This window comes from Vipera ursinii, assembly GCF_947247035.1.
Source record: "Vipera ursinii genome assembly, chromosome: 3".
Lineage (NCBI taxonomy): Eukaryota > Metazoa > Chordata > Lepidosauria > Squamata > Viperidae > Vipera > Vipera ursinii.
The window spans coordinates 148777503-148803145 of NC_139516.1; the positions used below are offsets into that span (position 1 = coordinate 148777503).

At 36.4% G+C, this 25643-nt stretch overlaps 1 protein-coding gene across 5 annotated transcripts in view; it reads right to left on the bottom strand.

The window, feature by feature from the left end:
- The window catches only part of KIF13A (kinesin family member 13A), a 78886-nt gene that overhangs the window by 37727 nt on the left and 15516 nt on the right, over nucleotides 1-25643 (bottom strand). For all 5 annotated transcript variants that reach the window (XM_083359355.1, XM_083359353.1, XM_083359354.1 and 2 more), the window contains exons 3-19: nucleotides 24290-24302; nucleotides 22579-22639; nucleotides 20041-20133; nucleotides 18945-19125; nucleotides 18025-18112; nucleotides 16360-16494; nucleotides 14398-14510; nucleotides 11761-11872; nucleotides 11192-11404; nucleotides 10692-10802; nucleotides 8924-9058; nucleotides 7576-7706; nucleotides 4864-4950; nucleotides 3485-3654; nucleotides 2789-2999; nucleotides 1253-1415; nucleotides 101-241 (exon numbers count right to left, since the gene is read on the bottom strand). In XM_083359355.1, coding sequence (XP_083215481.1) covers nucleotides 101-241; nucleotides 1253-1415; nucleotides 2789-2999; nucleotides 3485-3654; nucleotides 4864-4950; nucleotides 7576-7706; nucleotides 8924-9058; nucleotides 10692-10802; nucleotides 11192-11404; nucleotides 11761-11872; nucleotides 14398-14510; nucleotides 16360-16494; nucleotides 18025-18112; nucleotides 18945-19125; nucleotides 20041-20133; nucleotides 22579-22639; nucleotides 24290-24302 — 2158 coding nt within the window. The remainder of the gene's footprint in view (nucleotides 1-100; nucleotides 242-1252; nucleotides 1416-2788; nucleotides 3000-3484; nucleotides 3655-4863; nucleotides 4951-7575; nucleotides 7707-8923; nucleotides 9059-10691; nucleotides 10803-11191; nucleotides 11405-11760; nucleotides 11873-14397; nucleotides 14511-16359; nucleotides 16495-18024; nucleotides 18113-18944; nucleotides 19126-20040; nucleotides 20134-22578; nucleotides 22640-24289; nucleotides 24303-25643) is intronic.

Below are 25643 nucleotides of genomic sequence, written 5' to 3' on the forward strand. Positions count from 1 at the left end.
GAATAAACTAACATGAAAAAGGAATGAGGCAATGGAGTCTATACGGGGTTTTATGAAAGCATACTTTTATAAATCTGGTATTGGAAAAATGGTTAAATACCTCCTGAAATTTCTCTTTCCATTCTTGATATAACTCTCTCATATCAATTAATTTGTTTTCTAGCTTTTCAATGGTCCACACTTGAGTGCTTTTTCCTTTTCTTTTTACCTGAATAGCTGGTTCACTGACAATTGCTCCTCTCTGAATAACAAAACACAAACATTTTATTTACAGTATTTATTCAATTTGTGTACTGGCAAGATCTGCCAAGGTATTCTGGTAATGTAAAATCATGAATCAACAATGAAAACATCCTGAGTAAGAAAATAATACATTATTATTGTAATTAATATTAATTTGTTTATATTCAATTAATGTAACATTACATTACAATATTTGATAATGTAACATTAATATTAATATTTAAAATTAATTTATTAAAACATGGAAGTTCAGGGCTTAAAATGTGTTTTAAAAATCTATATATCTGTATGTTTCTCAGTTGCTGTCTATATATTTCTTTCTCTTTTTATGTTTGAAGGAATATATTTGAAAATCTGTTTTCAATGTTAATCACATGGAATTACTCTAGTTAAATGTAATTTTGATTTCATGCATGAATACAAATCTCCTTTACTGAATGTATTGCAATCAACAAAGAATCCTTTATTTTGGCATAATGTTTCATGGTTATATCCACTTCACTGAATACATCAGTCAGCTATTTGTTAGGAGAGACAAACATGTGGGCAAAATATAGCACAGTTTTTGAACAGTCTTTTTTGCATGACCATATCAGAATCGGCCTGCATGGGAAAAGCTGGCATGCAAAATGAAAGCTTTTACCTCATTCTATGTTAACATTCTATGATCTGAGTATTCCACGCATATTCATTAATGGAAGTGATCTATGCTCTCACTCTCTATACAAGACTTTGTCTTATCAAATGTGAACTAATAATCACCAAGTTCTTAGCTTAATTTGGATATTTTAGTACTTCAGTACAGTACATGTGTGAAACCCTATTTATTCTGATATGTAGAGGTTACAGAGACAAAAATGAAAGAAGCTGCTTATTCTTGATGTATAACTATTCTCATTCTGTCTACTTCATGCACAAAATCAGACTCTAAATCTTAACTTGAGCACAAAATGATTGTGGACTTTTTGGCATTCTACATAAAATAGTTTCTGCTAATACATTTTCTTACCTTTCTGTTTGCATTTAAATTGGCAGCAGGGATCTGAAGTGTGACTTGATAATCTGTTAGCTTACTCATTTCTTCAGCTAAAAAGTTAGCTTCCCTTACTAATGTATTAGCCTTAACTATTTGTTCTCTTAGTTTTGCCAAGCTTTGTCGAAATAATTCATCCCTATAAAGGAAACAAGACTTAAATATATCAAAAAATGTAATTTAGAAAATCAGTTTCTGATATTAGTATTGAGAAGACTACATTATTTTTAGTAAATTCTCAATGAAAAAGCATAAATTTGGTCACCAGATGTAGAGTTCTGATGAAAATTAGAATAATTATGCATCAGGAAAGCATAATACTAACATTAATATTCATAAATTAATCCATCTTTACAGGTGTTTTAAGAGACATTATTTATAACCATGTTTTCCTGAAAGCTGGAATATAGATTGATTTATGGGACCAAATTTAAACTATGTATTATTGCCTAAAGACTCTTTGTTTTATTGTTTTACAAATAACACATGAAGAAAGCTTTGAAGCAAACTAGAGCCTTCTGACAAAATCAAGAGCATTTTCTACTTTCAAACAAATATTTAACCTGTTTTTATTCAATGATTTCCAAGTCTCTCCAAATTATTGGGATAAAATATTTTGAATGTTAGTATGTAATACCCAAATGGTACAGTAGGCCTATCCTAAAAGTGTTTTAAAAAGGCAACTGGACTTTTTCTTGAAGATGTTTCACTTCTCCTCCAAGGAGCTTCTTCAGTTTCAAGAAACATCAAGAAAGTTCAGTTGCCCTTTCTGAAGCACTTTTGGGACAACTGTGACCTGAATGACTGAGAACCTCTGTAGATGTACAACAGATGTACAACAAGCACCACTTGTTCAGCCACCATTCAAAGGTATGACGACTCTGAACAAGAGGACTTATAAACGCTCCTCACAGTTGCAGCCATCACAGCATCCTGCAGTCACATGATTCTGATTCGGGGACTTGGCAGCCAGTTTGCAATTATGATGATTACAGCGTCCTTGTGATCATGGCCATCTGTGTCCTTCGCTGCCAGCTTTCGATAAGCAAAGTCAATGGGGAAGCTGGAAGGAAGTCGCAAATGGAGACTACATGACCACAGGATGCTGCAATCATATGTGATTTGCCTAAGGACAGCAAAGGGAACTGCTGCAACTGCTGTTGCAAATCAAATGTGGTCACGTGACATCACATTTTATGACCATGTCCCTTAGCGACAAAGTTGCTGATCCCAAATACCGTTATTAAGCAAGGACCGTTAGAATAAATCAAGGCAGGTATAGTCTCTTAGCAAACTGGATTACACAATATTTACCGAGGAGACCATGCAAAAAACCCAGTTAAATGCACTGAAGGCCTTACAGACACAGAGTGCAAAAAAACTAAAATGACTCAGATTTGAGCAACAAATTAAGTAGGTAACCCTTTCGTATCACTATTGATTCGAAATGATTTCAAGAAATTTTGCCCTACAGCTCAATCTCTCAAGTTACTTAAAGAACAATATTCTTACCTCTCTTCTGACCAGAAATTGATTTTCTGCTCAGCAGCCTGGGCAGCATCTGAAAGGCTGCCACCACACTGCTGATAATGCCTTTCTGGAGAAAGCTGTTGCCTGAGCTGTTCCAGCTCCCGCTCATACCATATCCGCTGCTCCTCCAAAGCATTCCGTTTTTCTTCCAAATACTGTTTCTCCAAGACCTGGACCACATTTTGTAATGGATCTAGGCAGAAAAGGGCCCACTCTATTTTAGAAACTATTTCCAGTAGGAATGCTTAATATAACATTATCACTTTATGAAAATCCTCCTAGGCTTCAAAACCCTATGCACTGACCTGGTTAAAATACTGTCCCAATATGCCTTTTGCATAGTTTGGCTTATTTCTTAACATGGAACATTTTCACACATTCTTATAGCTAAAATGATTTAAGGTAGAATAAAGGACATGACTCAAAAACTGCATGCGTCTTCTTCTTTTTTTTAATCCCATAAAACTTTCAGGTTTAGGTTCCATCTATCAGAATAAAAATAACGTTGGGAAAATGTACTCCCAAGTTTTCTATTAGAACATCTATTTACAGAAAATTGCTACTATTATTGATGTATTGATATAGAAAAAATGTATGTTTTGTACTACAGTATGTATCAATATACTACAAACCAGAGACCTGTTTGGTTTCAGCACCCCTGAACCTCAATTTTCTCACCATTGCTGTTTAGCATTTTCATTATAACTTCCATTTGTGCAAATTCATAGTTATAGTCTGGTTCTGAAGAAGCTTCACTGGCTGCATCCAAATCATGTTCTGCATCATGTTCTTTTTCTTTTTCAGAGTCTTTACAGCAATCTCGACGCTTTCTCTTAGGAAGATTAATTCTACATGAAAAATAAAAAGGTATAAAATTACTAACATGTTTTTTTAAAATAAATTTGTGTAAAGTTCATCTATATGAAGGAACTGGGGAAGGCAGGAAAAGACATACTTGTTCCAAAACAAAGAAGGAAAAAATGTGATTATAGTCCTTGCTCATCCTACAAAATGTGAATACAAAAGTATACTGCTAGCTGTCCATCAAGCCCTTGAAACGTCACTAAACTACTGCTATGGAGGATCATTATGGAAGACAGCACTAGCAGGAAGTCACTATATATTACAGTAGGGATTCTTAGATCATCAATAATTACTCCCCAAGGAGGTACTCTGGGAATAGCCTGGAGAGAATCGAACAATTTATAGTTTGTTATGAGTCAAGGATCCAGTTTGGAGTTGCTACCACCAAGATACTTATATAAAGTAACAAGCCTAGGTTTTTTTTGTGGGGATAATGTCATTATTTAATCTGGGAAAGCGGGTAGTTGCGTCAAAGATTCTAAAAACCACTGTGTTGAAGTGTCAGTCTTCCTACTACCAGTGGTAAATGTGATAAAATTTGATTTTGTTTTTTTTAAAAAGAATAAAACAATTTTATATTATGAAAATGATATTTGTTACATTTTGCTATCAAGATTGTTTGTGATGAATATGGCTGAATATTAAAAGCTGATAGAAGTGATAATTGAATTTAGATTGAATTAAGTTCAAATTCTCTTCAATATAGGTGTCACAGTATGAAATAACAAAAATATCAAGTGGGCTGAATAAAACTCTAGAAATAGTTGCTGGGGCCTGTATATCACTATCTCAAACTGAGAAAAACTAATTCTGAACTTTGAAATATAGTAACTTTTTAATTAATGCTTTTTGGAAGTATCCTTTGTGAGCAAAATTATTCACTTGTATATATCTATATAAATAAGGTAAACTAAGTAAAATGTTGGCCTTGACACTTGGTGATTTCCTGGACAAATCCATGTTATTTTTCTTCACTGAAAAAAATATGTGGTTTGCTGCTATCTTCTTCAGAGATGCTTTTTTGACTTCAAAGTCTAGCCAACAGACATGGTATTCCTAGCGGTCTCTCATCAGTGCAAAGTACAATTCAGTTCCCTTCATGCTTAAGTTTATGACACCAGAAAAGGGCTGGCCAGGTATTGCTACCTAATATTACAACTGAACATTAAACATTCATGTTTAAAAACAAATACCTAAAAAAGTGGTTGTTTCCCCATAAGATTCTGTCTCCATGCCACAGCTGAGTCACAGAACACACCAGTGTGCCATTTACACATGATCTGAAAAATAAAACACATTTATAAGACTAAAATCACTCTTCATATTCAAGTTCCCACACCACTGTGGATAGTACTTCAGCAAAGTCCAGTCTACCAGAGAATTATTCTAGTCAGTAAGATTAAAGGAGGATGAGTAAGCCTTGACATTTGCTACCTCTTTCTATGGGAGAAACAGAAAGCCTGGTAATGTCTCTTCCCTCTTTTGTCTTTTAGTGAAAGAGTGGATAATCACTGCCTTTTGGCTGTGAATTTGCCCTCATTCCCCAACAATCTGGGAAGAGTTCCAAATGTCCCCTTAGACAGGCTATATTTAGTAAGTGCTAGATTGACCATCCATTTCAAATCACCGCCAGGTCACTATGATATTAAAGTAAATTGATGCAGCTCACTGCTTGATAGGCTAAATACAATTATGTGGCCATTAAGTGTAGTGGAACATAGAAGTGACAAATCTCTCACTACTCTAGTTTCTTTATAGACTGCACGCCCCAAGACTTCATCCAAGTGATTTGATTTGATGCTAGGCTAGAGAAATATAGCAGTTTAAATGACATGTGAATAGCTACACTCAACCCAGCAAGCTGTTGTAGCGTGTATGGTTGAAGCAGAGAGAAAATAAAAAGCTAAAAATCAGGAAACTGCTTAGGTCATCTGAGCCACACATGGGGTGGAAATGAGTGGACAAGGAGAACTTAGATAGACTTTCTTTAAAATATCTTAACCAGGACAACCCTGAACCTTAGTATTGCTGCTCTTCTGGAAAGTGTATAGAAGGCTCTTTCTAACCCACTGCAAAGTGAATGTTGCAATGGAGTGAATATAGGGATTTGTACACATGCTTGTAGGACAGAATTTGTGTGTGGATATATAAATAAAAACATGCAGTCCTGAAGAGAATAATGATTGACTCTTTCACATACACATGACCGGATAGAAGGTATAAACTATGGCCTTACACACCCCATAGTAGAATCATATGGGACTTCTCACCCACCTCCACACCGAAATGAGACCTATAAAGACACGAGAAGCTCACACTGCAGATGCTCCATCTGAATCTGATGGTTGATGATATACTGAGGTCTTATAATTACAACTGGAATTGCTTGATATTGAGCAGCATCCATCAAAGGCTACCATTTTATACCTTACTAATTTTTGCTACTCATATTTTTCTGTATTTTACAACATTTTGCAAACTAAGAAGACAGAATTTTTATAGCTTGTGTATTCCAGTTTTGGGAATATATTATCAATAGGTTACCCATTACATATAGGATTAATACAAACATGAAATAAATAAAAATAATAACTTTGTATTCAGTGTTAAATCATCAAGGATTTAATTAAGACTTTCATTCTTACTGACAAAAACATATTTGCTGCAGTACATCCCTACTGTAAAAAAAGGAGGGGGAGGGAAATAGTTGATACAGTGCATGTATTTAAGTAACTGGGTCACAGGCTGTTTACTGCAAGCCATCTGCAGAATCCTAGTTTAAATCTCTTTAATGAGACATTTACTTAAAGCATTTCAACAGTAATATGAATTCCTCCAATATGCAGTTATTCCATGAAAATAAAGTTCATTCCCTGTATAAGCCAAAAGAAGCAAAATATATCTTTTATTCTCAGTTTGGAATATAATTTAAAAGAAGTAGCTTTTGTATAATGTTCTACTCTGCTCATAAACAGAGGCACATAAACCAGGAAAATAATTAATTATCCATGTCAATTTTCTCAAGCAGGTGATATTTAAAGCACAATTTCTTTGTTTTGTGGCTGACAATATAAATAATCCTTAGTACTTCAACTGTAAAAAAAATCCTCATTTTAAATTCATTTTCCAATCATAAAGAAGTTAATTGCTTTTTCCACAAGAATCAACAATGAACTCATTCAATTGTCAGTTGTAATTCTATAAAGTAGTGTGTGCTTATTTAGAAATCTTGGATGAAATACAAATTAAACAAAGTTTATTTATTTATACATTTTTTCCAGTGACATGCCTCTTTATTGTTGCCAGTCAAAATGACTAATTCTTCACAATGCAACTCTATCATAACATGAATTCCATCTGTTTGGAATATTTTTGTTGTTAAGCCTTGAACTTTCATGGTAACACACTCAGGTCTTACAAAAAACACAGTGAAACTAATTTTCTATATATTTACATGTTTGCCAACAGCTGGCCTTCCCCAATGAAAGAATAAGAATATTTCTGTAAAATCTGTCTAATACAATTTAACTAAAATCTTACTGAAAAATATTTCCCTGCTTGGTTTTTGGCTTTAAAAAGTATCAAAAGTGTAACTAATGATAAAATGTGTAAGTGAACACAAATCAGCACTCAATCCCAAAATTACTGATACTAATATCTGCCTGATGTGAAATAAGGATGGCTCTTAACCTCAAAACTACTTGGAACCATTAGCCACAAACTCTGTGAAATGTATGAACGCTGTCGAGTTTTTCTGAAGGAAGAAGTCAGGAACAGAAATTAGTACTAGCTAGAATAAACTGTAGCTTTCAAAGTTTAGGCAAGTTTACAGTCTTCCTCTCTTTGTTAATGCAAGGTCCTTTTGTTTAAATTACAAAGGCTCCCAATTTTACAGATGCCCTTACCTTGCATTTTCTTTTGGTGAGAGAGAAACTTCTCCATCTAGTGCAATGTCTATCTCACAATGTTCTGGTTGAATTCCTATCCCAAATAGCTGTATGTCCTGTGAGGTATCCGCACCAACCCTAGTGTGGTCCTGATTAAGACAAATAGAGTGAAAACAAAATCTGCTGCTTCTATCATCCTAAGTAAAGAATTATAAATTACAATGTATGTGCAATCCAATCCAAACTCAAAGGTTTATATTTACTGTAAAATGTGAAATGGGTGATATTGCATCTTTCTACAGAGCACTGCCTCAAACTCATTTAATTTTCTTTAGTTCCTCCATGGCTCATGTATACTGAGAGGAAGTATGTCAGAAATAGCTATTTGGAAATCTTTGACAATCACATGAGAAATCTTCATATGCTAGCCCAGTGGTGGTGAACCTATGACACGCGTGCCAGAGGTGGCACTCAGAGCCCTCTGTGGGCACATGCGCCAGCCCCGCCTCTCCTCACAGCCCCCTCCTCACCAGCAGACCCCCTGGAGAGTCACCACTGAGTGCAGCCCATGCAGAGCAGCGCAGCCAAGGACATGGCAGCGGGGACAAGACTCCACCCTCGCACCCCGTTGTACGCAGTTGATGCTGCAGGGCGCAGGCAAAGGGCGTGGCTGCCATGGTCTGGTGGGCTGCCTGGGCGATCTGCGGCGGGTTGTGGAGGCGGTGGGTGACCCTGTGGGCAGGTGGGGGGGTGGAGCGGGCTGGGGCAGGTCTGGGTTTTGGGCAATCTCCAAAAGGTTCGCCATCACTGTGCTAGCCTGTTACAAGGGTTTCATTAAACACTGACTCATACTTTCAAAATACTGGTAGTCCTCAATTTACAACCATTTGTTTAGTGACTGTTCCAAGTAACAACGGCACTGAAAAAGTGTCTTATGACTGTTTTTCACACTTACAACCACTGCAGCATCCCCATGGTCATGTGATCAAAATTTGGACACTTGGCAACTGGTTCATATTTATCATAGCTACAGTGTCCCAGGGTCATGTGATCACCTTTTGTGATCTTCTGACAAGCAAAGTCAATGGGAAAGTCAGATTCCCTTAACAACCATTTACTGACTTAACAATTGCAGTGATTCACTTAACAACTGTGGCAAGAAAGATCGTAAACTAGGGTAAAACTCAGTTAACAAATGTCTTGCTTAGCAACATAAATGTTGGGCTCAATTGTGGTCTTAAGTCAAGGACTAGAGTAAAAAATTTGCTGGGTGCTGTAGACATAGTAAGCTTCCTATTTTTTTTCCAAATCCTGTTTGACAAACTTCAATAAAAGTAAAGAATTTGAAAGTGTGATTGTTTTTTACCTTTAAATAATAAACCAACAATTCATTAAGTGCAGGATCTGCATTTAAATTCACCAGATAGCATTTGTCTTCTCCCATCTTGATCCCCAAAGATTCAAGAGAAATACCCATGCTCTCTAATTGCTTTTGTCTTTCCTGTAAAATTAATAGAAAGTTTGAATAGCTGTAATTATTTTCACGACAATGAACTTAAATATTATGAACTGTGTCCAAAGAATCACAAGTGGAAGAAATATACTTGCTAATACTTCTCTATAAATACTTATGCCACAGTTTTTGCAATAGTGTTGGGTATTGAATAAGATATTGTATCATTTTCCCATTCAGCAGAACAATTTTTTGTGTAGTGTTCAATATTCTCTCTCTCTCTCTCTCTCTCTCTCTCACACACACACACACACACACAATATTGCTATGAGCAGAGACATTAATTTGAACCCAGCTAATGAGATGAACTTAAAACAAAAAATTACAGAAACAGGTACAAGTTTTTTTTCTATCATTATTTTATTCATAACCCTCTGTTCAAAGATGAATGAACCTGAAAGGAAATAAATTATATAAAAACTCAACGTGTTTTGTTTTATGTGAGAAAAAGCATGGTTTCCAGGGAAGAAATGGTGAACTTAACTGAAGACAAGTCTGCAAAAACCAAAGCTCATGACTGCGGCAGAATGAAAAGCCGTGGAATAACAACCGTGGCATGAAAGTTTGTAAAATGGGGCAAAACTCCTTACCAAGTGTCTCACTTAGCAATGGAAATTTTGAGCTCAACTGTGGTCGTAAGTCGAGGACCACCTGTATGTTGTTATTTCTGGTAAATCTTAATGGACTTTTGCTGACATCAGGACTGAAATGATGAGGCTTTATGGATTTGTTTATAGATAAAAGAAGGAATATAGGAAGGTGTTTTATTTTAAAAGAAGGTTATAAGTTACTAAAATTATTTATATTTGTTATGATGAAATTGGAAGTCAATTCTTTATATATATTTTTCTTTATTATTTTTTTATTTCTTTTCTATTTCTCTATTTTGCCTTTCTCTTCTGTACCTACCTCTTTTTCCTTTATGTTTTAGTTTGTATTAATTTTTATTATAGTTGTAATTTTTAATAAAATTGCTACAAAAATAAATAAAAAAGCAGACATATCATATTCCTTCACAAAAAACTACAATTTATCAGTGTTATAGTAGTGCCAATAAACAGTGGTGTCAACTAATGATGAAGTCTAACAACTGTTGGCTTCCATTATTTTAGAACTTGTATTTGATATGGAGGGAAGCATCATACACAAAACACCAAATGAAATAAGCCAAACTCTGCAACATACAAATGTGTAGAAACTCTAAAAATGCTCAGCTTTCCTTGAAGAATTCAGGCCACAGATATAATTTTAATACAATGTAGAATGAAGAGTTGCATTTATCTGTTACAATGAGCAATCCTTGCCTTCGAAATGCTGTGACTACCTACAGCATACATAAGACTCAAAGCCTCTTTAACTCCAGCATTGTGTGTATTGATTCTATAACAGGGGTGTCAAACTGCCAGATGCATCACCAGGAAACTGCGCCCACCCCAGTGCCGGCAGTGGGGGAAAAACTCCGATACGTTGCGCAACATCACGTGACATCACGAGTTTGACATGTCTGCTCTGTAACATTATTGCAAAAATTAAAAATATGTTGCACCTGGAACGTTTAAGAAATAGGAATATAAATTTAATCCATCTCAATTAAGTACTAAATGCATAATTGCATAAATACCTGTGCAATTTCTTCAGTTTTTCTTAATTTCTCTTCCCAGGTAATGGTTAATTCTTGTATTAGTTTTTCAGATTCCTCCAATTTTTCCTTTAATTCTGGCGCTTTCATAGCCTTTAATATTCAAAATACACCTGTTACAACTTTCTCAAAATTCCAGAGTGGTTTATATCAAATATTTTCATTTCAAAATTATAATTAAGAAAATTGGAAAACAGAGAGCTCAGACCAAATCACTCTTTTGGGGTATATTTGTAAACTGCAGACATTACTTTTCATTCTCTTTCATAGAATCATAGAATGTATACTGAGTTATATTTCTCTGTTTCCTTTCAATTGGAAACTCAAAATATCAACCTTCAGCAAAGCCCTTTTCTGATACAAAGTTCATAGAAAACTCCAAAGTTTTGTCTAAATGTAAATGCATTTGTCCCTTTCTCTTATTTCCATTTTACTCATGTTTTAAATATTACTGGATAAAACAAAATTTTCACCTGCTTTACCTCTGCCTGAGAAAGTTGCTCTTTCAGCTTCTCTACTTCTTCCCGTAGTTCTCGGATAACCCTAGCATTGGGATCCTCATTCACTATAGCATGATTTACTATCCTTTTAGCTCTATCTGCGTATCTCAATGTAGACAATGTTTCTTCATAATTATCAGCTGCTGGACTGATTGTAGCTATCATGGCTGTTTGGCTATTTCCTCCCAGGTTGTCCTAAAAGGTTTATTAGGAATAGATAAAATGCGTAAAACAAAATTAAAGTATTCTTATGCCTGAAATATATTTTTTATTCTTAACAGATATCATTTTAAAGTCTCTTTCAGCTGTAACTGATCTGGTCACCCTTAGACATTTCTAACATTCAGCATTAGAAATCAGTATATAAAAATTAGAATAAATTTTGTTGCAATGATCATAAAGGAAAAATACAAACCCCACTGGAGATCTTATTGCAGTATTTCTCATTTTTACTAAATATGCTGCAGCTTGTACACCCATGTGCATGGTTACTTGAGGGTAATAAATGATGTCTCCATTTTTAAATAGGAATAGAATATAACTATGTTTACCTTGAGAAGCCAAGTGAGTACAGAATCTCGGTAAGGCACAAATTTATTTTTCCCCTTTCCTGCTGCTTGGTCTGCAAGTGATGAGATAACCAAGCCTAGTGTTGAAAGGGACCTATTAAAATGGTAAATGTGATCAATTTGGGCATGTGACACATAATTTGGAAATACATTTACAATTGACAGCGCCTTATTTTTAAAAAGCAGGCTCTACACTATGTGATAAACTTTTTGAAGGGGAACAGGAATCTGTAGAATGCTAAGATGACACTATACATACATGCAAGTTTAAGATTTCTTTGTAATAAAAAAGTATTCAAATGAACCTATTTTAGTTCCATTATTTAAAGTCTTTAAATGTAGTAATGTTATGACTAATTGATAAATATGATTAGTTTTGGTACAGTGTGATTTCTAATACTGTTTATTTGTAATTTAAAACTGCTTCATATAGCATAGCATACAGTAAGAAAAAATCCTTTGTAGTATAATAACACCAGCCACATTAAAAAAAAGCCTTTTTAAGTCTTCAGATTTTGTTCTCCTTTTTTGCCCAAGTAAAACTTTGTTATATGTAATGTAAAGCTAAGCAACACTAATCCTCTCCTGTACACATGAGCATGTCATAGAACAGAGGAAAGTACACATCGACTGGAATGCATATCCTTTCAGTTAAATATGGAAAGCATTAGTATTTGTGAATACTTGAACTAGTTCTGACTTTTTCAGGGAGAGAATTGGCACAATTACAGAGAATTAAAATAACAAAATATCTTAGTATATTGTGAGACACTGCACACAAAAAATTATCCCCGGGTCTGAAATGCCTTCTTTAATGGAGAGAATTAAGAAATGAGGAAAGCAGTGATCTATCCAAGTTCTTAGAGTATATAAAAATGCTTAGAACGGTATTAGTGGATGTTCCAACTCCAAACATCTTAAAGTTGCTAAGGTTGAGAAACATGGCTCTAGAATGCCATTGAGAGAAGATGAAGAATAGATGAAGCGTGAAGCTGACCAAGCATTGATAAGAATCTTTCTTAAGGATTATTTTGTGGCCATATGGATGGCAAAAAGTAAATATTTTCCCACCCTTATTGTGTCCATCGAGAGCTAACTAGAGGGCCTGTTTAGAGTGACCCAAGTAAAGTGACGATGAAAGTGTGGGATCCTGGAAGTGTGCCTTCTCCCTCATTTTGCCTGCCCTATAGACACTATTTCCCCTTGTGATCTGGATGGTCCTCCCCTTGTGGGTCTTCTGCAAAGTCTTAACACCTGGATGTATCCCCATGCCCTGGGCCAGGATGTTAAGTAAACCTGGTTTTATGATTTACATCTGGGGAGAAGGGACTGATTCAGATCTCAGTATCATTGTACGGCATCAATTAAAGTTATTTATCTTTGTTGCTGTTGATGTTAAATTATTATATCTGAGATGGGAGATCATACGTGTCTTAAAATAAATACATGAATAAATGATCAAAGAGTATAAAACCATGGATGACATGGAAAACTTCTCTCTTTCTCAAAACATCAGGTTCAAAAATCAACTAATAAAATTGACCAAGGAGGGACAATGAACTCGCTACCCAGAGTGAGCAGGCATTACTCCTTTCCTCCTGGGATCCAGCACTTTGGTGCTGACTAGGAACGAGGGTTGAAACAGACCCAACCGCTCCGTAATTGGAGACTTTGTTACATAAAATGAATCAGATGAATCAGGCATGGGTGTGGGTGTGGAAAAAGGGAATCAAGCCAGGAAGACAGCAGACAAGTAGGGAAAAAGCGTCCAACACTGAGGCAAGAAACTCAGTGGCAGTCCCCAGATACGGAAGCAAAACTGCAAGTCTTCATGCTCCAAGATTGCTGAGGTACAGAAGAGAAAGATGGGAGAAGGAAAACTGACCACACTCTGCAAAAGAAACAGCCCAAAACAAGCCCAATAGGTGCACCGGCCGGGCAGTGAGCTCCACAAATCAACTCCAGAAAGTAAGGACTGGGGTGGGTGGGCTGGGGGCGGGGCTTAAAAGCATATAAGAAATAATTATTTCATCAGCTATCCTTTGTTTCATTAAAAAAAGACTACAGTAAATAGCTTTAGTGGAAGCAAATAAGACAATTTTAAGGCAAACAAGGCAGTTCTGGATCAGAACCTTTTCTTTTGAAAAAAAAATACTTAGTTAAAACTGCATCATTTATTTGTTTCCGAAAAGTACATTAATTGTGTGAAGGAACCCTTCAGTTATGATTGTTCCCATTTTATTTAACAGGTATACATTTTGAAAGCGTGTCCCTGTACCCTGTTAACTATTCTTACATTTTATCACTATATTTTAAAACCCCGTGGAAAGAATAGTTCGAAAACGTCTGTAACCGTGAACCTAATCTCGCCTTGTTGCCATACCGGGAACTGCTTGGGCTGATTTCAGTGAATTTGCTTCAAAGCAGAAGATCCTGTCTCAGTTATATTTCAAACTCATCAACAGAAAATAAGTGCAGGGCGGGGAAAAAATAGGACATCCAGAACATAAAAATACAATTTGCAGGTAGCAAAAAGACCAGAAACGTGATTTGAAGGCCTTCCTATAAGTGCAGCTAGAATCAATTTATTTGGATAATATAATTTCATCAGTGCCTTACTTGTTTATGTTGCTGCCTTCCTTCAAACGTTCTCCGGCAGCTCCTGTTTTAGATACTCTCTCACTACCAGCCAGATCAACCAGGCTAACTTTGCTCACTTTCTCTCCAGAGTTCTAAGTAGGGAAAAATGAGGGGGGGGGGAAGCTGAAGCTTTATTAATGGACATTATAATTTACAAAAGAAGTAAAAACTAAGAACGCACATGTACATCCACAGCACCTCACTGATCACACCCAAAACTGAGAGATTTCGCTGCTGAAATTTGATGGCCAAATGGCTGAATACTTTTTTTTTTTAAATAAAGCTATGTATAGGACAGGAAAACCTTTAGAGATAAGCCACCTTTATTATGTTATTTGAAGCTGATAAAGGACATTATTGTATCTAGCCTCCCACCAGCATTTGACCAGCTTCAGTTTGCTTACTGGCCAAATTGGCATGCTATTTCATCTGTTCTCCATCTGAGCCTGAAGCACTTAGAGGAAAGAAATACTCATGTGCGTTTGTTGTTGCATCTAGTAGGCAAACTGGACAATTTGGTCAGTAAGCAAACTGAAGCAGGTCAAATGCTGGCGGGCAGCTAGATACAATAATGTCTTTTATTAGCTTCTCAAAGCATTTCATAATAATGTACTATGTATTATAGTGATGTACATAGTACTATGTACTATAAACAATACCCAAATATTGTTATTGAGCTTATCATTATAGCACAAAAGTTTACATATTTTAATTTTCTTCATATTCAAATAACATTTTAGCACAGAGCATTACTATACTATAAAAGTTACAAGTTACAAATTAATTATGCATATACTACATTTGAAGACAAGGTTAAAGGACATATACAGGTTGTCTTCAATTTACATCCATTTGTTTATTGATCATTCAAAGTTACAATGATACTGAAAAAGTGACTTATGATCCGTCTTTCACATTTACAACTGTTGTAGCATCAGGATTCTAAACATGGACCAATTTCTTTTATCTGTTCATAAAATTTGCACGATACTTTAATCACAAGAGACAAGATTAAGTTGCATGCAACAAAGATGAGTTTACTGACCTCAGTCTGTCACTCTCTTACCACCAAACACCTAAGGCAGCTATGGTGAATTTATGAAATGGGTGTCACAGGTGACATACCACACCATGTTTGGTGACATGCCAGGCCTCCAGACCCCCTGAAACTCATCTGAGAGGGTCTTTCTCTTGCACAGCCTCTGAGGCATCTGAAAATCATGCAAGGATTCTCACACAATTTTCTGAGGTTCCAGAAGCCTTGCGAAACCAAGGCTCTCTCATGTGACTTTTGAGGATCCACAGAGTGGAGAGGAGAGTCCAGAGAGGTGGTCCTGAGAGGCCTCTTTTGGCCAGGATGCAGGTGGTGATATGACATGCCAGCAGGCAAGGTAAGCATTTTCTGAATTTTTGACATGCGGAGTCCAACAGGTTCGCCATCACAGAGCTAAGGTATGACTACTGACCAACACTCTTCAATAAATTACTTACGTAAAGTTCCAGATTGCTGAGTGCGCCTATTTTTGTTTGTTTGCATAGGCACACATTGAAAAACTATATCAAATAAATGTAGTTAGGTGTCATACTGGACCTTTATAATTCAATATTTATTTTGATATTTAATGCAAAAATAAACTGTAGTATGCATCAGAAATCTGTATTCACTTTCATATTAGAAACTCGGTGCCTTCTTTGGCTGAATTTAACTGTCAAAGCATTTTAATTTTAAAACTGTTTTATCACCCAATGTCGCTTTAGTCCTTTATTCCTTAACCACTACACCAAATTGATCCTCAAAATTCCAGATTAAAAAATATTATGTACACCTGTAATAGTAGAAATTTCGGTGGGAATGCATTGTCATTTATACAACTGAAATCAACTGGGCAAGATTTAATTTTTTTAACATATTACCCAAATGTCTTCAATTAATTCACTTACGCCAGACTGCAGATCATAAAGTGTCTGAGTGACGATAATGTTAAAGACAGCATGAGAGCGGCTGCTTTCTTCATTCATGTTGGTTGCTGCAACTGTCCGGGACTTATTTCCCTCTGACATTAGTGATTCTATATCCTGATGAATAACATAAAACAGACATGTCAAACACAAGGCCCGGGGGCTGGATCCGGCCCGTGAAGTGGTTTCATGTGGCCCGCGAAGCCATCCTGGAAACAGTGAGGGAACGGCCCCCACTGCCTTGGCCCTGGCCCAGAGACCCTCCTTCTGCCAGAGACCCCCAGATCTGTCCCACTCCTGCCCAGGCCCCCATAGGCACCCTTGATGTGAATGATGTAGAGCTGGCCACGCCCACCCAGTAGGCCATACGCACTCTAGCCACGCCCACCCAGTAGGCCACGCCCACCCAGTAGGCCACGCCCACCCTGGCCACACCCACCCGGCCCCCTGAGAGCAACCGCAATGCTGATGCGGCCCTCAATGAAATTGAGTTTGGCACCCCTGACATAAAACATTGGACACAACAATTTCCTTTTTCCAGTCGCAGCGTTTGCAATTTATATAAACCTATTATTTTAGATGTAAATAAACAAATACAACTTAAAGCATTATATGCATGTTATATTTTTTCACTCTTATGGAACTCCTTTCCATTCTACACCTACTAAAGTTCCATTTGCATTACTTTCAAAAGCAAGGTTGAGATCTATTCCCTGAGGTTGCTGTTCAAAATAACCCTAGAAAGATGGAGGAATTTCCATGTTTGTAAATATAATTTTATGCTGTTTTGCTGACTGAAGGAGTTGCGTTTCTTGCCCTAAACCTTTATAATGTGATATCTAAATAAATTTAAACTCACAACACTTTTGCCTGTCCTTAACTGAACCTATAAATCATCTCAAAGTGCATATTCCAAAATAGATCAGAGGCCAAACCATTTCAAAAGTTTCCACAAGCATAAAATAAAAACTCAGTGTATGTGTGTGTGTGTGTACACACACACACACACACATACACACACACACACATACATACATGTATGTGATTTGCAAAATTGTCTAAAGTTTGATACACCTAATTCAAACCATTCCTCCAAAATAGCTGAGTCAACTGAAAATCTAAATTAATGTTTTTAAAGAAAACGTATTTAGATCAGTACATCTAAAATGTATTATTTTATTTATTTTATTTTTTATTTTAATTCCATTTATATCCCGCCCTTCTCCGAAGACTCAGGGCGGCTTACAAGCTTAGCAGTAGCCTTCATTCTATGTATGTAGCCTTCATTCTATGTATTAGTGGCTGTGTTTTAAATACTCATTACTGTTAATCATTTATATAGCTTACATTTTCTCCTCTAATGCACATTTCCGATCTCTGTTTCCTTTAACAATGTGTGTAACACATGCATGTTTTTATGCAAGTGAATCTGTCTTAGCACAAATTACTTTCTTACACAGATACTGTCCATATATAAATTAGCCCCCAGGCTTCTTTTCTCACCCTGCATTACAAGCACAGAAGTACCTATATTCAGCCAATTGTTTATCTAACATGGCATAGTGTAGTATGATGCAGTTGCTGTGCAAATTTATTCTTCAACCCAGGGATACCATTATATTGGCCAATTTCTTATACTTTACTTACTTCAAAGCAAGTAACAGCTAGCTGAGACAAACCATCTACATATGGACCCAAAACTTTATGCTCACGAACTTTGAGGGATTGCCGACTCCTTTGAAATAAAAATATTGTCATAATTTAAACTTTGTTAGGAAAATGAATCAGTAAAATTAACTCATTATAGACCAATGAACATATAAACTTGTTCTCAAACGGAAAATACATTTATCAGAAATATAAATATTTTTACTAAAAAAAAGACTTGAATATGCTAGATGAATGGAAAAACAGAAAATGGGACAATGAAATTAACACCCTCCTTGAAAAAATCTGGTTCCTTTACAAATTTTGTAAAGGTACTAAGTAACCTTCTAACATCTCCATAATTGTTTAAAAAAATCCCATTGTTCCATTAAAACTGGCATATGTGTATTCTTTTTAAGACAAAATCTTACAACTAGTAGCCTTAATAAGCACTACAGTACTCACTAGAGACCCTTGACAATTCTGCTTGAATAACTATAACTCTGTGTAATAAACAGGGTCAGGCTTACATTACACATCCCAGCAGCAGAGATGTGACTTCAAACTGGTTTCTCCAATTTAGATAAAGTGGTGGTAGAGGGCTATTAGAAGGGCAACAAATAGAAATGCTATCAGTTAAGAAAATAGTTTCCATTCTTGTCTGTATACATTTTCCTCATTAAGAACAGTTAAGTTTAAAGATGGGGTGACACAGCCATGATGTGTAATTGACTGTCAAATTAAAAAGAAATTCTTATTTGAACCTGGCACAGCAACTAGCAGGGTAAACAAATATTAATCATTGTTATTCTTATATACTATTAGGAAAACAATGAAAAATACAAACTATAAAGCGAGACTAAAGTTCCCTCAAACATACTATACATCTAGAATAAAAAAGGGCTGGGAGGGTCACTTACCCTTTAGGGTCAAGTAGATCTCTGACCTTTTCATTATAGATTTCCATATAGGACACCTCTATTTTAAAAGTGTGTGAATCATTTTGTTCTAAAGTGATTCTCTGAAATAAAGCACAGCAGAGGCGCGGGATCAGACCCAACTGCTCTGCATTTCCCATCATTGAGAAGGATTTTCCTGAGCCTAAAAGAGGAATATAAAAATGCATTTTATATTTAAAAATGGAAAAGTTATCAATTGCTGTCTCTTTTGAAAATGATAAGTAACAAATAATAAACAGTATAAATTGCACCATCTCAGGAAAATGTGTATTTAAGTGAAGGAGGTAGCATACAACAAAGTATTATTTCCCAAGAATGCATGTTAGCTGCAGAGGGAAGATTCATAAACTCAGGGGGGGAAATGGCTGCTTTACAGTATTCCCAAAAGATGCTTCATGCATGTCCACATATACTCACAATCACATTTGACATTTCAATTCAATTTGACATTTCATATCTCCACATAACCCTGTTTTTCCTTAACACCCAACAGGAAAGATCAGAACCACTGTAAAACAATATTCCCAATGCTCAATCCTGACCACTCACTCAGCCTCCAAGAGATCTAGAGCAGAGGTCCCCAACCTTTTGGGCACCAGGGACCGGTTCTGTGGAGAGAGGATCAGAGGGGGTGTGGTCTCATGTGGTCCCTGCATCTTGCGGATGGGGATTTGTTTGTTTGTGTGGCCGGTTGCTGGCATGCCACGGTCCGGTACTGGTCCACAAACCGGGGGTTGGGGACCCTGTTCTAGAGAACCACCAGGGTTAAAGCAACATGACAATAGGAAACCAGGCAAGAAATCCAGAACAAAAAATAACTGGATCAAGGAAAATTCAAGAGAGGACAGGGCCTTTCTGTTTATATATTAAAAAGCCATATTAATGCAGAGCAGTGGTGAGGGGGATGGGATTATTGGACCTAGGTCAAGTCCTGACCTTAAGAAGAGGTTCACACAGCAAAGAAGACACTGGTGAGTGGTTCTTCTTTCCCAGAAGATGGCGACAACCTCCGCAAAATATCTCGTTTCCATTTGGAACTTATAAACACAACTCTTACCTGTTTGTCCATATGCAAAAATGCAAGCATTATATCCCTGAAAGGCTTTCTCAAGAATTCCTTCTCCAAGGCACTTAAACACAACTTGTTGATCTACAAAAAAGAAGAAAAGGCACAACTGAGATGGAATTATCTATACTGCAATGCACTTTGCCCGCTCTGTATCAATCAGATCGTTCCTAGGGTTACCACTGTTGCTTTTCACCGACAGCAATTCTAACCTACGTTGAGACAAAAATTAGAAGGGGGATATATGGGAGATTATTTTACTTTTTAAAAAATAAAAATAAAAATGTAAAAGTATTTTTTATCTATTTTTTGTTATCAATTTTATGTTAAGGTGTTGATGCTAGACATGCTTGAAAAAACTCAGCTGAAATTAAAAATAGAACCTCAAGGCAAAAAAAAGAGAGCAATAATAAGGGGAAAATGTTCGATCATAAGGAATAACATAACATGTTTGTAATAAGATTTATATTCCTTTGTAATAAAGAGATTTATTAAATTCTTACCATTTTTAAATTACTGATTAAAATAAAAAGATGCTTGAAAGGAGTGGATCTTTGTGCCATTTTCAATTTTTCCTTTTATCTAAATTTATTTATGCATAAAGTCTATATATCTGCTTTATGTTGCAGTTTATTCATTTATTTAAATAAATAAATATTAAATAAATCAATAATTGTTTAATTTATTTATTCAGTTTATTTATTTATTTACAGGTAGTCCTCTACTTAGAACCATTCGTTTGGTGACCGTTCGAAGTTACAACAGCACTGGGGGAAAAAATGATGACCGTTTTTCAAACTTACAGCATCGCCATAGTCAAATGATCAAAATTTGGAAGCTCGGGAACTGATTCATATTTATGACGGTTGCAGGGTTCAGGGTCAGAGATCCCCTTTTGGCAACCTTCTGACAAGCAAAGTCAATGGGGAAGCCAGATTCACTTAACAACTGGGTTACTAATTTAACAACTGCAGTGCTTCACTTAACAACTGCGGCAAGAAATGTCTTAAAATGGGGCAAAACTCACTTAACAACTGTCTTGTTTAGCAACAAAAATTTAGGGCTCAATGGTGGTCCTAAGTCAAGGACTACCTGTATACTGCCTATCTCACCTAAGTGACTTAAGATTCTGCTGCCATAATCTAGTTTTTACTTTTTACTGACGTATAATGTCAGAGAATAAGCCATAATAGTCTCTTGCTGGTCTTCTGAGTGAAGTTGATTCGCTTCCACTTCCTAGTGGAAAGGAAGAACAGGACAGAACCCACTGCTTCATAAAGAAGGCTCAAGATGGTGGAGGGAAATTTGGCAGAAAGCTTGGGCTAGCCGAGGGAAATATGGGAGAAGGACATACAGATAGGTCATGATTAGTGCAAGTATAAATAATTTAATTTATTTATTTATTTAATTTAATTTAGATACTGCCCTTCTCCCGAAGGACTCAGGGCGGTGTACGGGGCAATGCAATAAAATACAATATACAAAAATTAAAAAAATATTAAATACTACAGCCCTATTCACTAAATTAATACAAAACTATAAAATACCCCTCAACCCATCAGACCAGGCCGGCTTGTTCAAATAAATGTTTTTTTAGCTCCCGTCGGAAGGAGCGAAGGTCGGGAGCCATCCGGAGATCTACCGGTAGACGGTTCCAAAGGTCTGGCGCGCCCACAGAGAACGCCCTCCCCCTGGGGGCCGCCAGTCGACACTCTTTGACCGACGGCACCCTAAGGAGGCCCTCTCTGTGGGAGCGCACTGGACGAAGGGAAGTTGATGCCGGCAGCAGGTGCTCCCGTAAGTAACCCGGACCCATGCCATTTAGGGCTTTATAGGTCATAACCAGCACCTTGAATCTTACCTGGAGGTCAACCAGAAGCCAATGCAGCTCATTCTGCACCAGCTGGAGCCTCCGAGTAGTCCTCAAGGGCAGCCCCATGTAGAGAGCATTGCAGTAGTCCAAACGGGAGGTCACGAGTGCATGAGTGACTGTACGCAAGGCATCCCGGTCTAGATAGGGCCGCAAGTGCAGTTACAATTTAGTGTGAACTGTAAATTGGCACCAGTTCATTTAATGGAATCCAAAATTTAGTTGTTAGGATTGATTCTTGGCTGAGGATGTGTGACCAATGATTGGAAGGTCGATAGGACCTAACAGACCATCTTGCAACCTCTCCTGTGGGCTTCCCCAATGACTTTGCTTGTGAAGCTAGCAGGGAAGGTCACAAATGGTGATCCCATAACCACAGGATGCTGCAACCATCGTAAGTGTAAGCTGGTTGCCGAGCTCCCAAATCACAATTATATGACCACGGCAGCATTGCAATGAAGGAAACTTCAAGAAACAGTTGTAGCGCTCATTCAGCACCACTATAATTTTGAACAATCTCTGAACAAGTGGTCAGTGAATGAGGATTACCTGTACAGCCAAAATATATTAGCACAAATAACAAGAATGTTTTATGTTAATCAGGAATGGAGAAGAAGATTTTGAATCAGCTAAAAATAGTAGGAATGAAAAAATCATACCTGCATATTTGGCAGTGTTTGATTCATCCATAGACCAGAAACAGTAATCAAAGGCAAATACCTGTGGGTAAACATACTGTACTTTAGATCACTACTTGCACTATATGAACCTCAAATCACGTTTTAAAAAGTTAATTAAGCTTACATATTTAGTTTCTTAATTCTTAGTTTTACTTTATTTCAACTGATTTCTTACCAAAAATAAGACACTAAAATCCAGTCTAATATGCTGGTCCTTTATTCCTAGTGAAGATTTCATATTAAATTATACTAAATAGCTATGGTCCGTCTATAGGGCAGCAGTGGTAAGGCCCTGGAGCAGCATTGAAAGACCCTACTTCTAGTGGATCATCAGACATGAAAACTCACTGGGTATCTCTGAGCCAGTCATTTTCTCATAGACCAACTCAGCCCCACAGAATTTTTCCTGTATGGGATTAGAAGAGGGGAGGTGTGCCTTCCCCCTTGCTTCCTGCAGAGAAGCTTGATGTTTTACATGACAATGCCTATCTGGGTTGACAACCTTAATCCATGCTGAGGGACAACTACATTTGGAAGTCAAGATAGCTAGATTCTGGTTGGCAACTAACTAAAAGAAAAATGCCTTTACAAATCTAATTTAACGTATAGTAAAAAAAGATTTGGCAAGAGGGGCTAAATAAGCAAGTTGACAGGAACACATACGAATGCAGGTAGTCCTCAACTTATGACTAAAATTGGAGCTAGAATCTTGATTGTTGAACAAAGTGGTGATTAAACAAGATGCCCACATGACTGTTTCGCTTAATGACTGCAATTATGGCACTCCTAGTTGTGGTCATTAAGGGACATCCCACATTGTTAAGAGGATGGAGTTAAAGAGCTGCCTGCTGAGTTCAGCTCCCTTCCACGAAAGGAAGGGAACTGCTCTGGCAGATTGCAGGAACAGAGCTTGGATCTTCAGGATTTGAGCTCCATTTTGCATTCTGTTTGAAGAGTTCAACTCCCCTCCATTATATAACACATTAAATTAAAATTTAATCTTCAATTCAATCTTCAACAATGCATTAAACATTCAATTATTCATCTCTAGGTAGGTATCAGAATGTTGGCAATTGTGTGTATTATTTTACCAACGTATTTCTATCACACATATATATTTCTTGTCTTGCTAACATTCTTAAGTGCATTTAAAGTAGTTGTCAAAAATTGTTGGAAATTTCTGGCCATGGCAAATTCAAATGTTGATAATCACAGAAATATCCTTTCAGGACAAACCTTAACCATTAGGCATCAGGCCAAACATTTCTCAAACTTGAGGGAAGAATTTTGATGACTTCCTGGATTCTTTTTAAAAATCCACACCCCTTAAAGAGTCCGCACATAATAAAAAAAAAGTTGATGCTCCTTTTCTCTTGGGTGTTAGTTACCAAATTTAATTTACTATACATTTTCTATGTGTTATATACATAGAATATAAAAAAACATGATTCCTGCTGTCATCAGCCCTACTAGAGATCAGTATGAATACAGCTGCATGTGAAAGCTTAGGCATCCAGCCCCTAATGAAAACTATGTATTTCAATGAATTAGTAAGTGAGCAGAATATAAGATCTTCATAAAGCAAACTGGCTTTAGTGCTTAAAACCAAGATCTGTATTATGTATCACTATAAGCAAATGATCTTGATTTGAAAGTACAAAATCAAAGAGAACACAAATAAGTTGCTTACCTTTGGTAGTTTCCTGTGGTATGGAAATTCAAGTGGAAGATGAGTAGGCATTAAAAAAAATGATATCTGATTAGTGTTGGTAACTATTAGATCACTTTAATATATTGTTTTTCTAGTGTGAAAGATAGTTGAATTTAATATCCATGGATAGTGGAAAAATATATTTTCTTCCAAAAAAAGTTACACTAACAAGATTTAGATAAGAATAACTGCTTAGCACTCTAGTAACATTACATCCTCTCCTCATTTGGTGACTGCAATCCCTTCCTTAAATCAGAAGCAAAATCGTTACTAATAAAGCATAAGGAGAGAGAGAGAGACAGAGACAGAGAGAGAGAGACAGAGAGAGAGAGAGAGATATGCTGTCAAGATCACAGATTGCTACCATTTCATTTAATGAAGTTCTCTTGTATAGCTATGCTAGCATTATTCTCACTTCAATGTACAATGTACACTGGTAATGTAAAGGTAAAAGGTAAAGGTTTCACTGTCCAGTCATGTCCACCTCTAGGACACGGTGCTCATCTCCATTTCTTGACTGAGGAAGTCAGCGTTGTCTGAAGATATTTTCTGTGGTCATGTGGCCAGCATAGCTATATGCCAAAAGAGCGTTGAACACTGCTACCTTCCCACCGAAGTGGTACCTATCAATCTACTCACATTTGCATGCTTTCAAAATGCTAGGTGGGCAGGAGCTCGGACAAGTAATGGGAACTCACTTTAACAGCTGAGCCACTGTGCCCCCTTTGCAGAAGCACGACCAAATTTCATGCATCTACTACAATGATGTAGATGCATGAAATTAGGTCATAAATGCATGCTTTCATTGAAAATGTTTTTTTTATGGTTGTATTTGCAAATAGCCGCTAAATATGGTAGCCACTAAAACAATGTGTGACTATATTGAAGAACAATTATGTTCTTAAATTTCAATCATTCCATGAAGAAAAAATATACATAAATTATGAAGGGCATAGTAATATCATCAAAAAAAATAATTTTTGAAGACAAATATTATGCATGATTCATAGTAAATTATGAAAGAATTTACATTTTAACAAAATGTTGGAAAAAGTATGAGGAAACTGACCCCAAAACCACCTGTAAGACATCTTCAGCTATAAACTAAGGTTGAACTGTCCTCTAATACAGATTACACTAATCTGATAATTTTCTTGCATGCTGATGGCTTCAAAATGTGTATTTATCTTAAACCAATGACATCAATCATTTAAATAAAATTTTTATTCCATTCTAAAATGGGAAACAGGCAAAACTAATTTCAGTAAAAATGGGGGGAAAGGTATTGATTTGCAATTAAAATAGATATTTCTATTTAGTAAGACCATAAAAA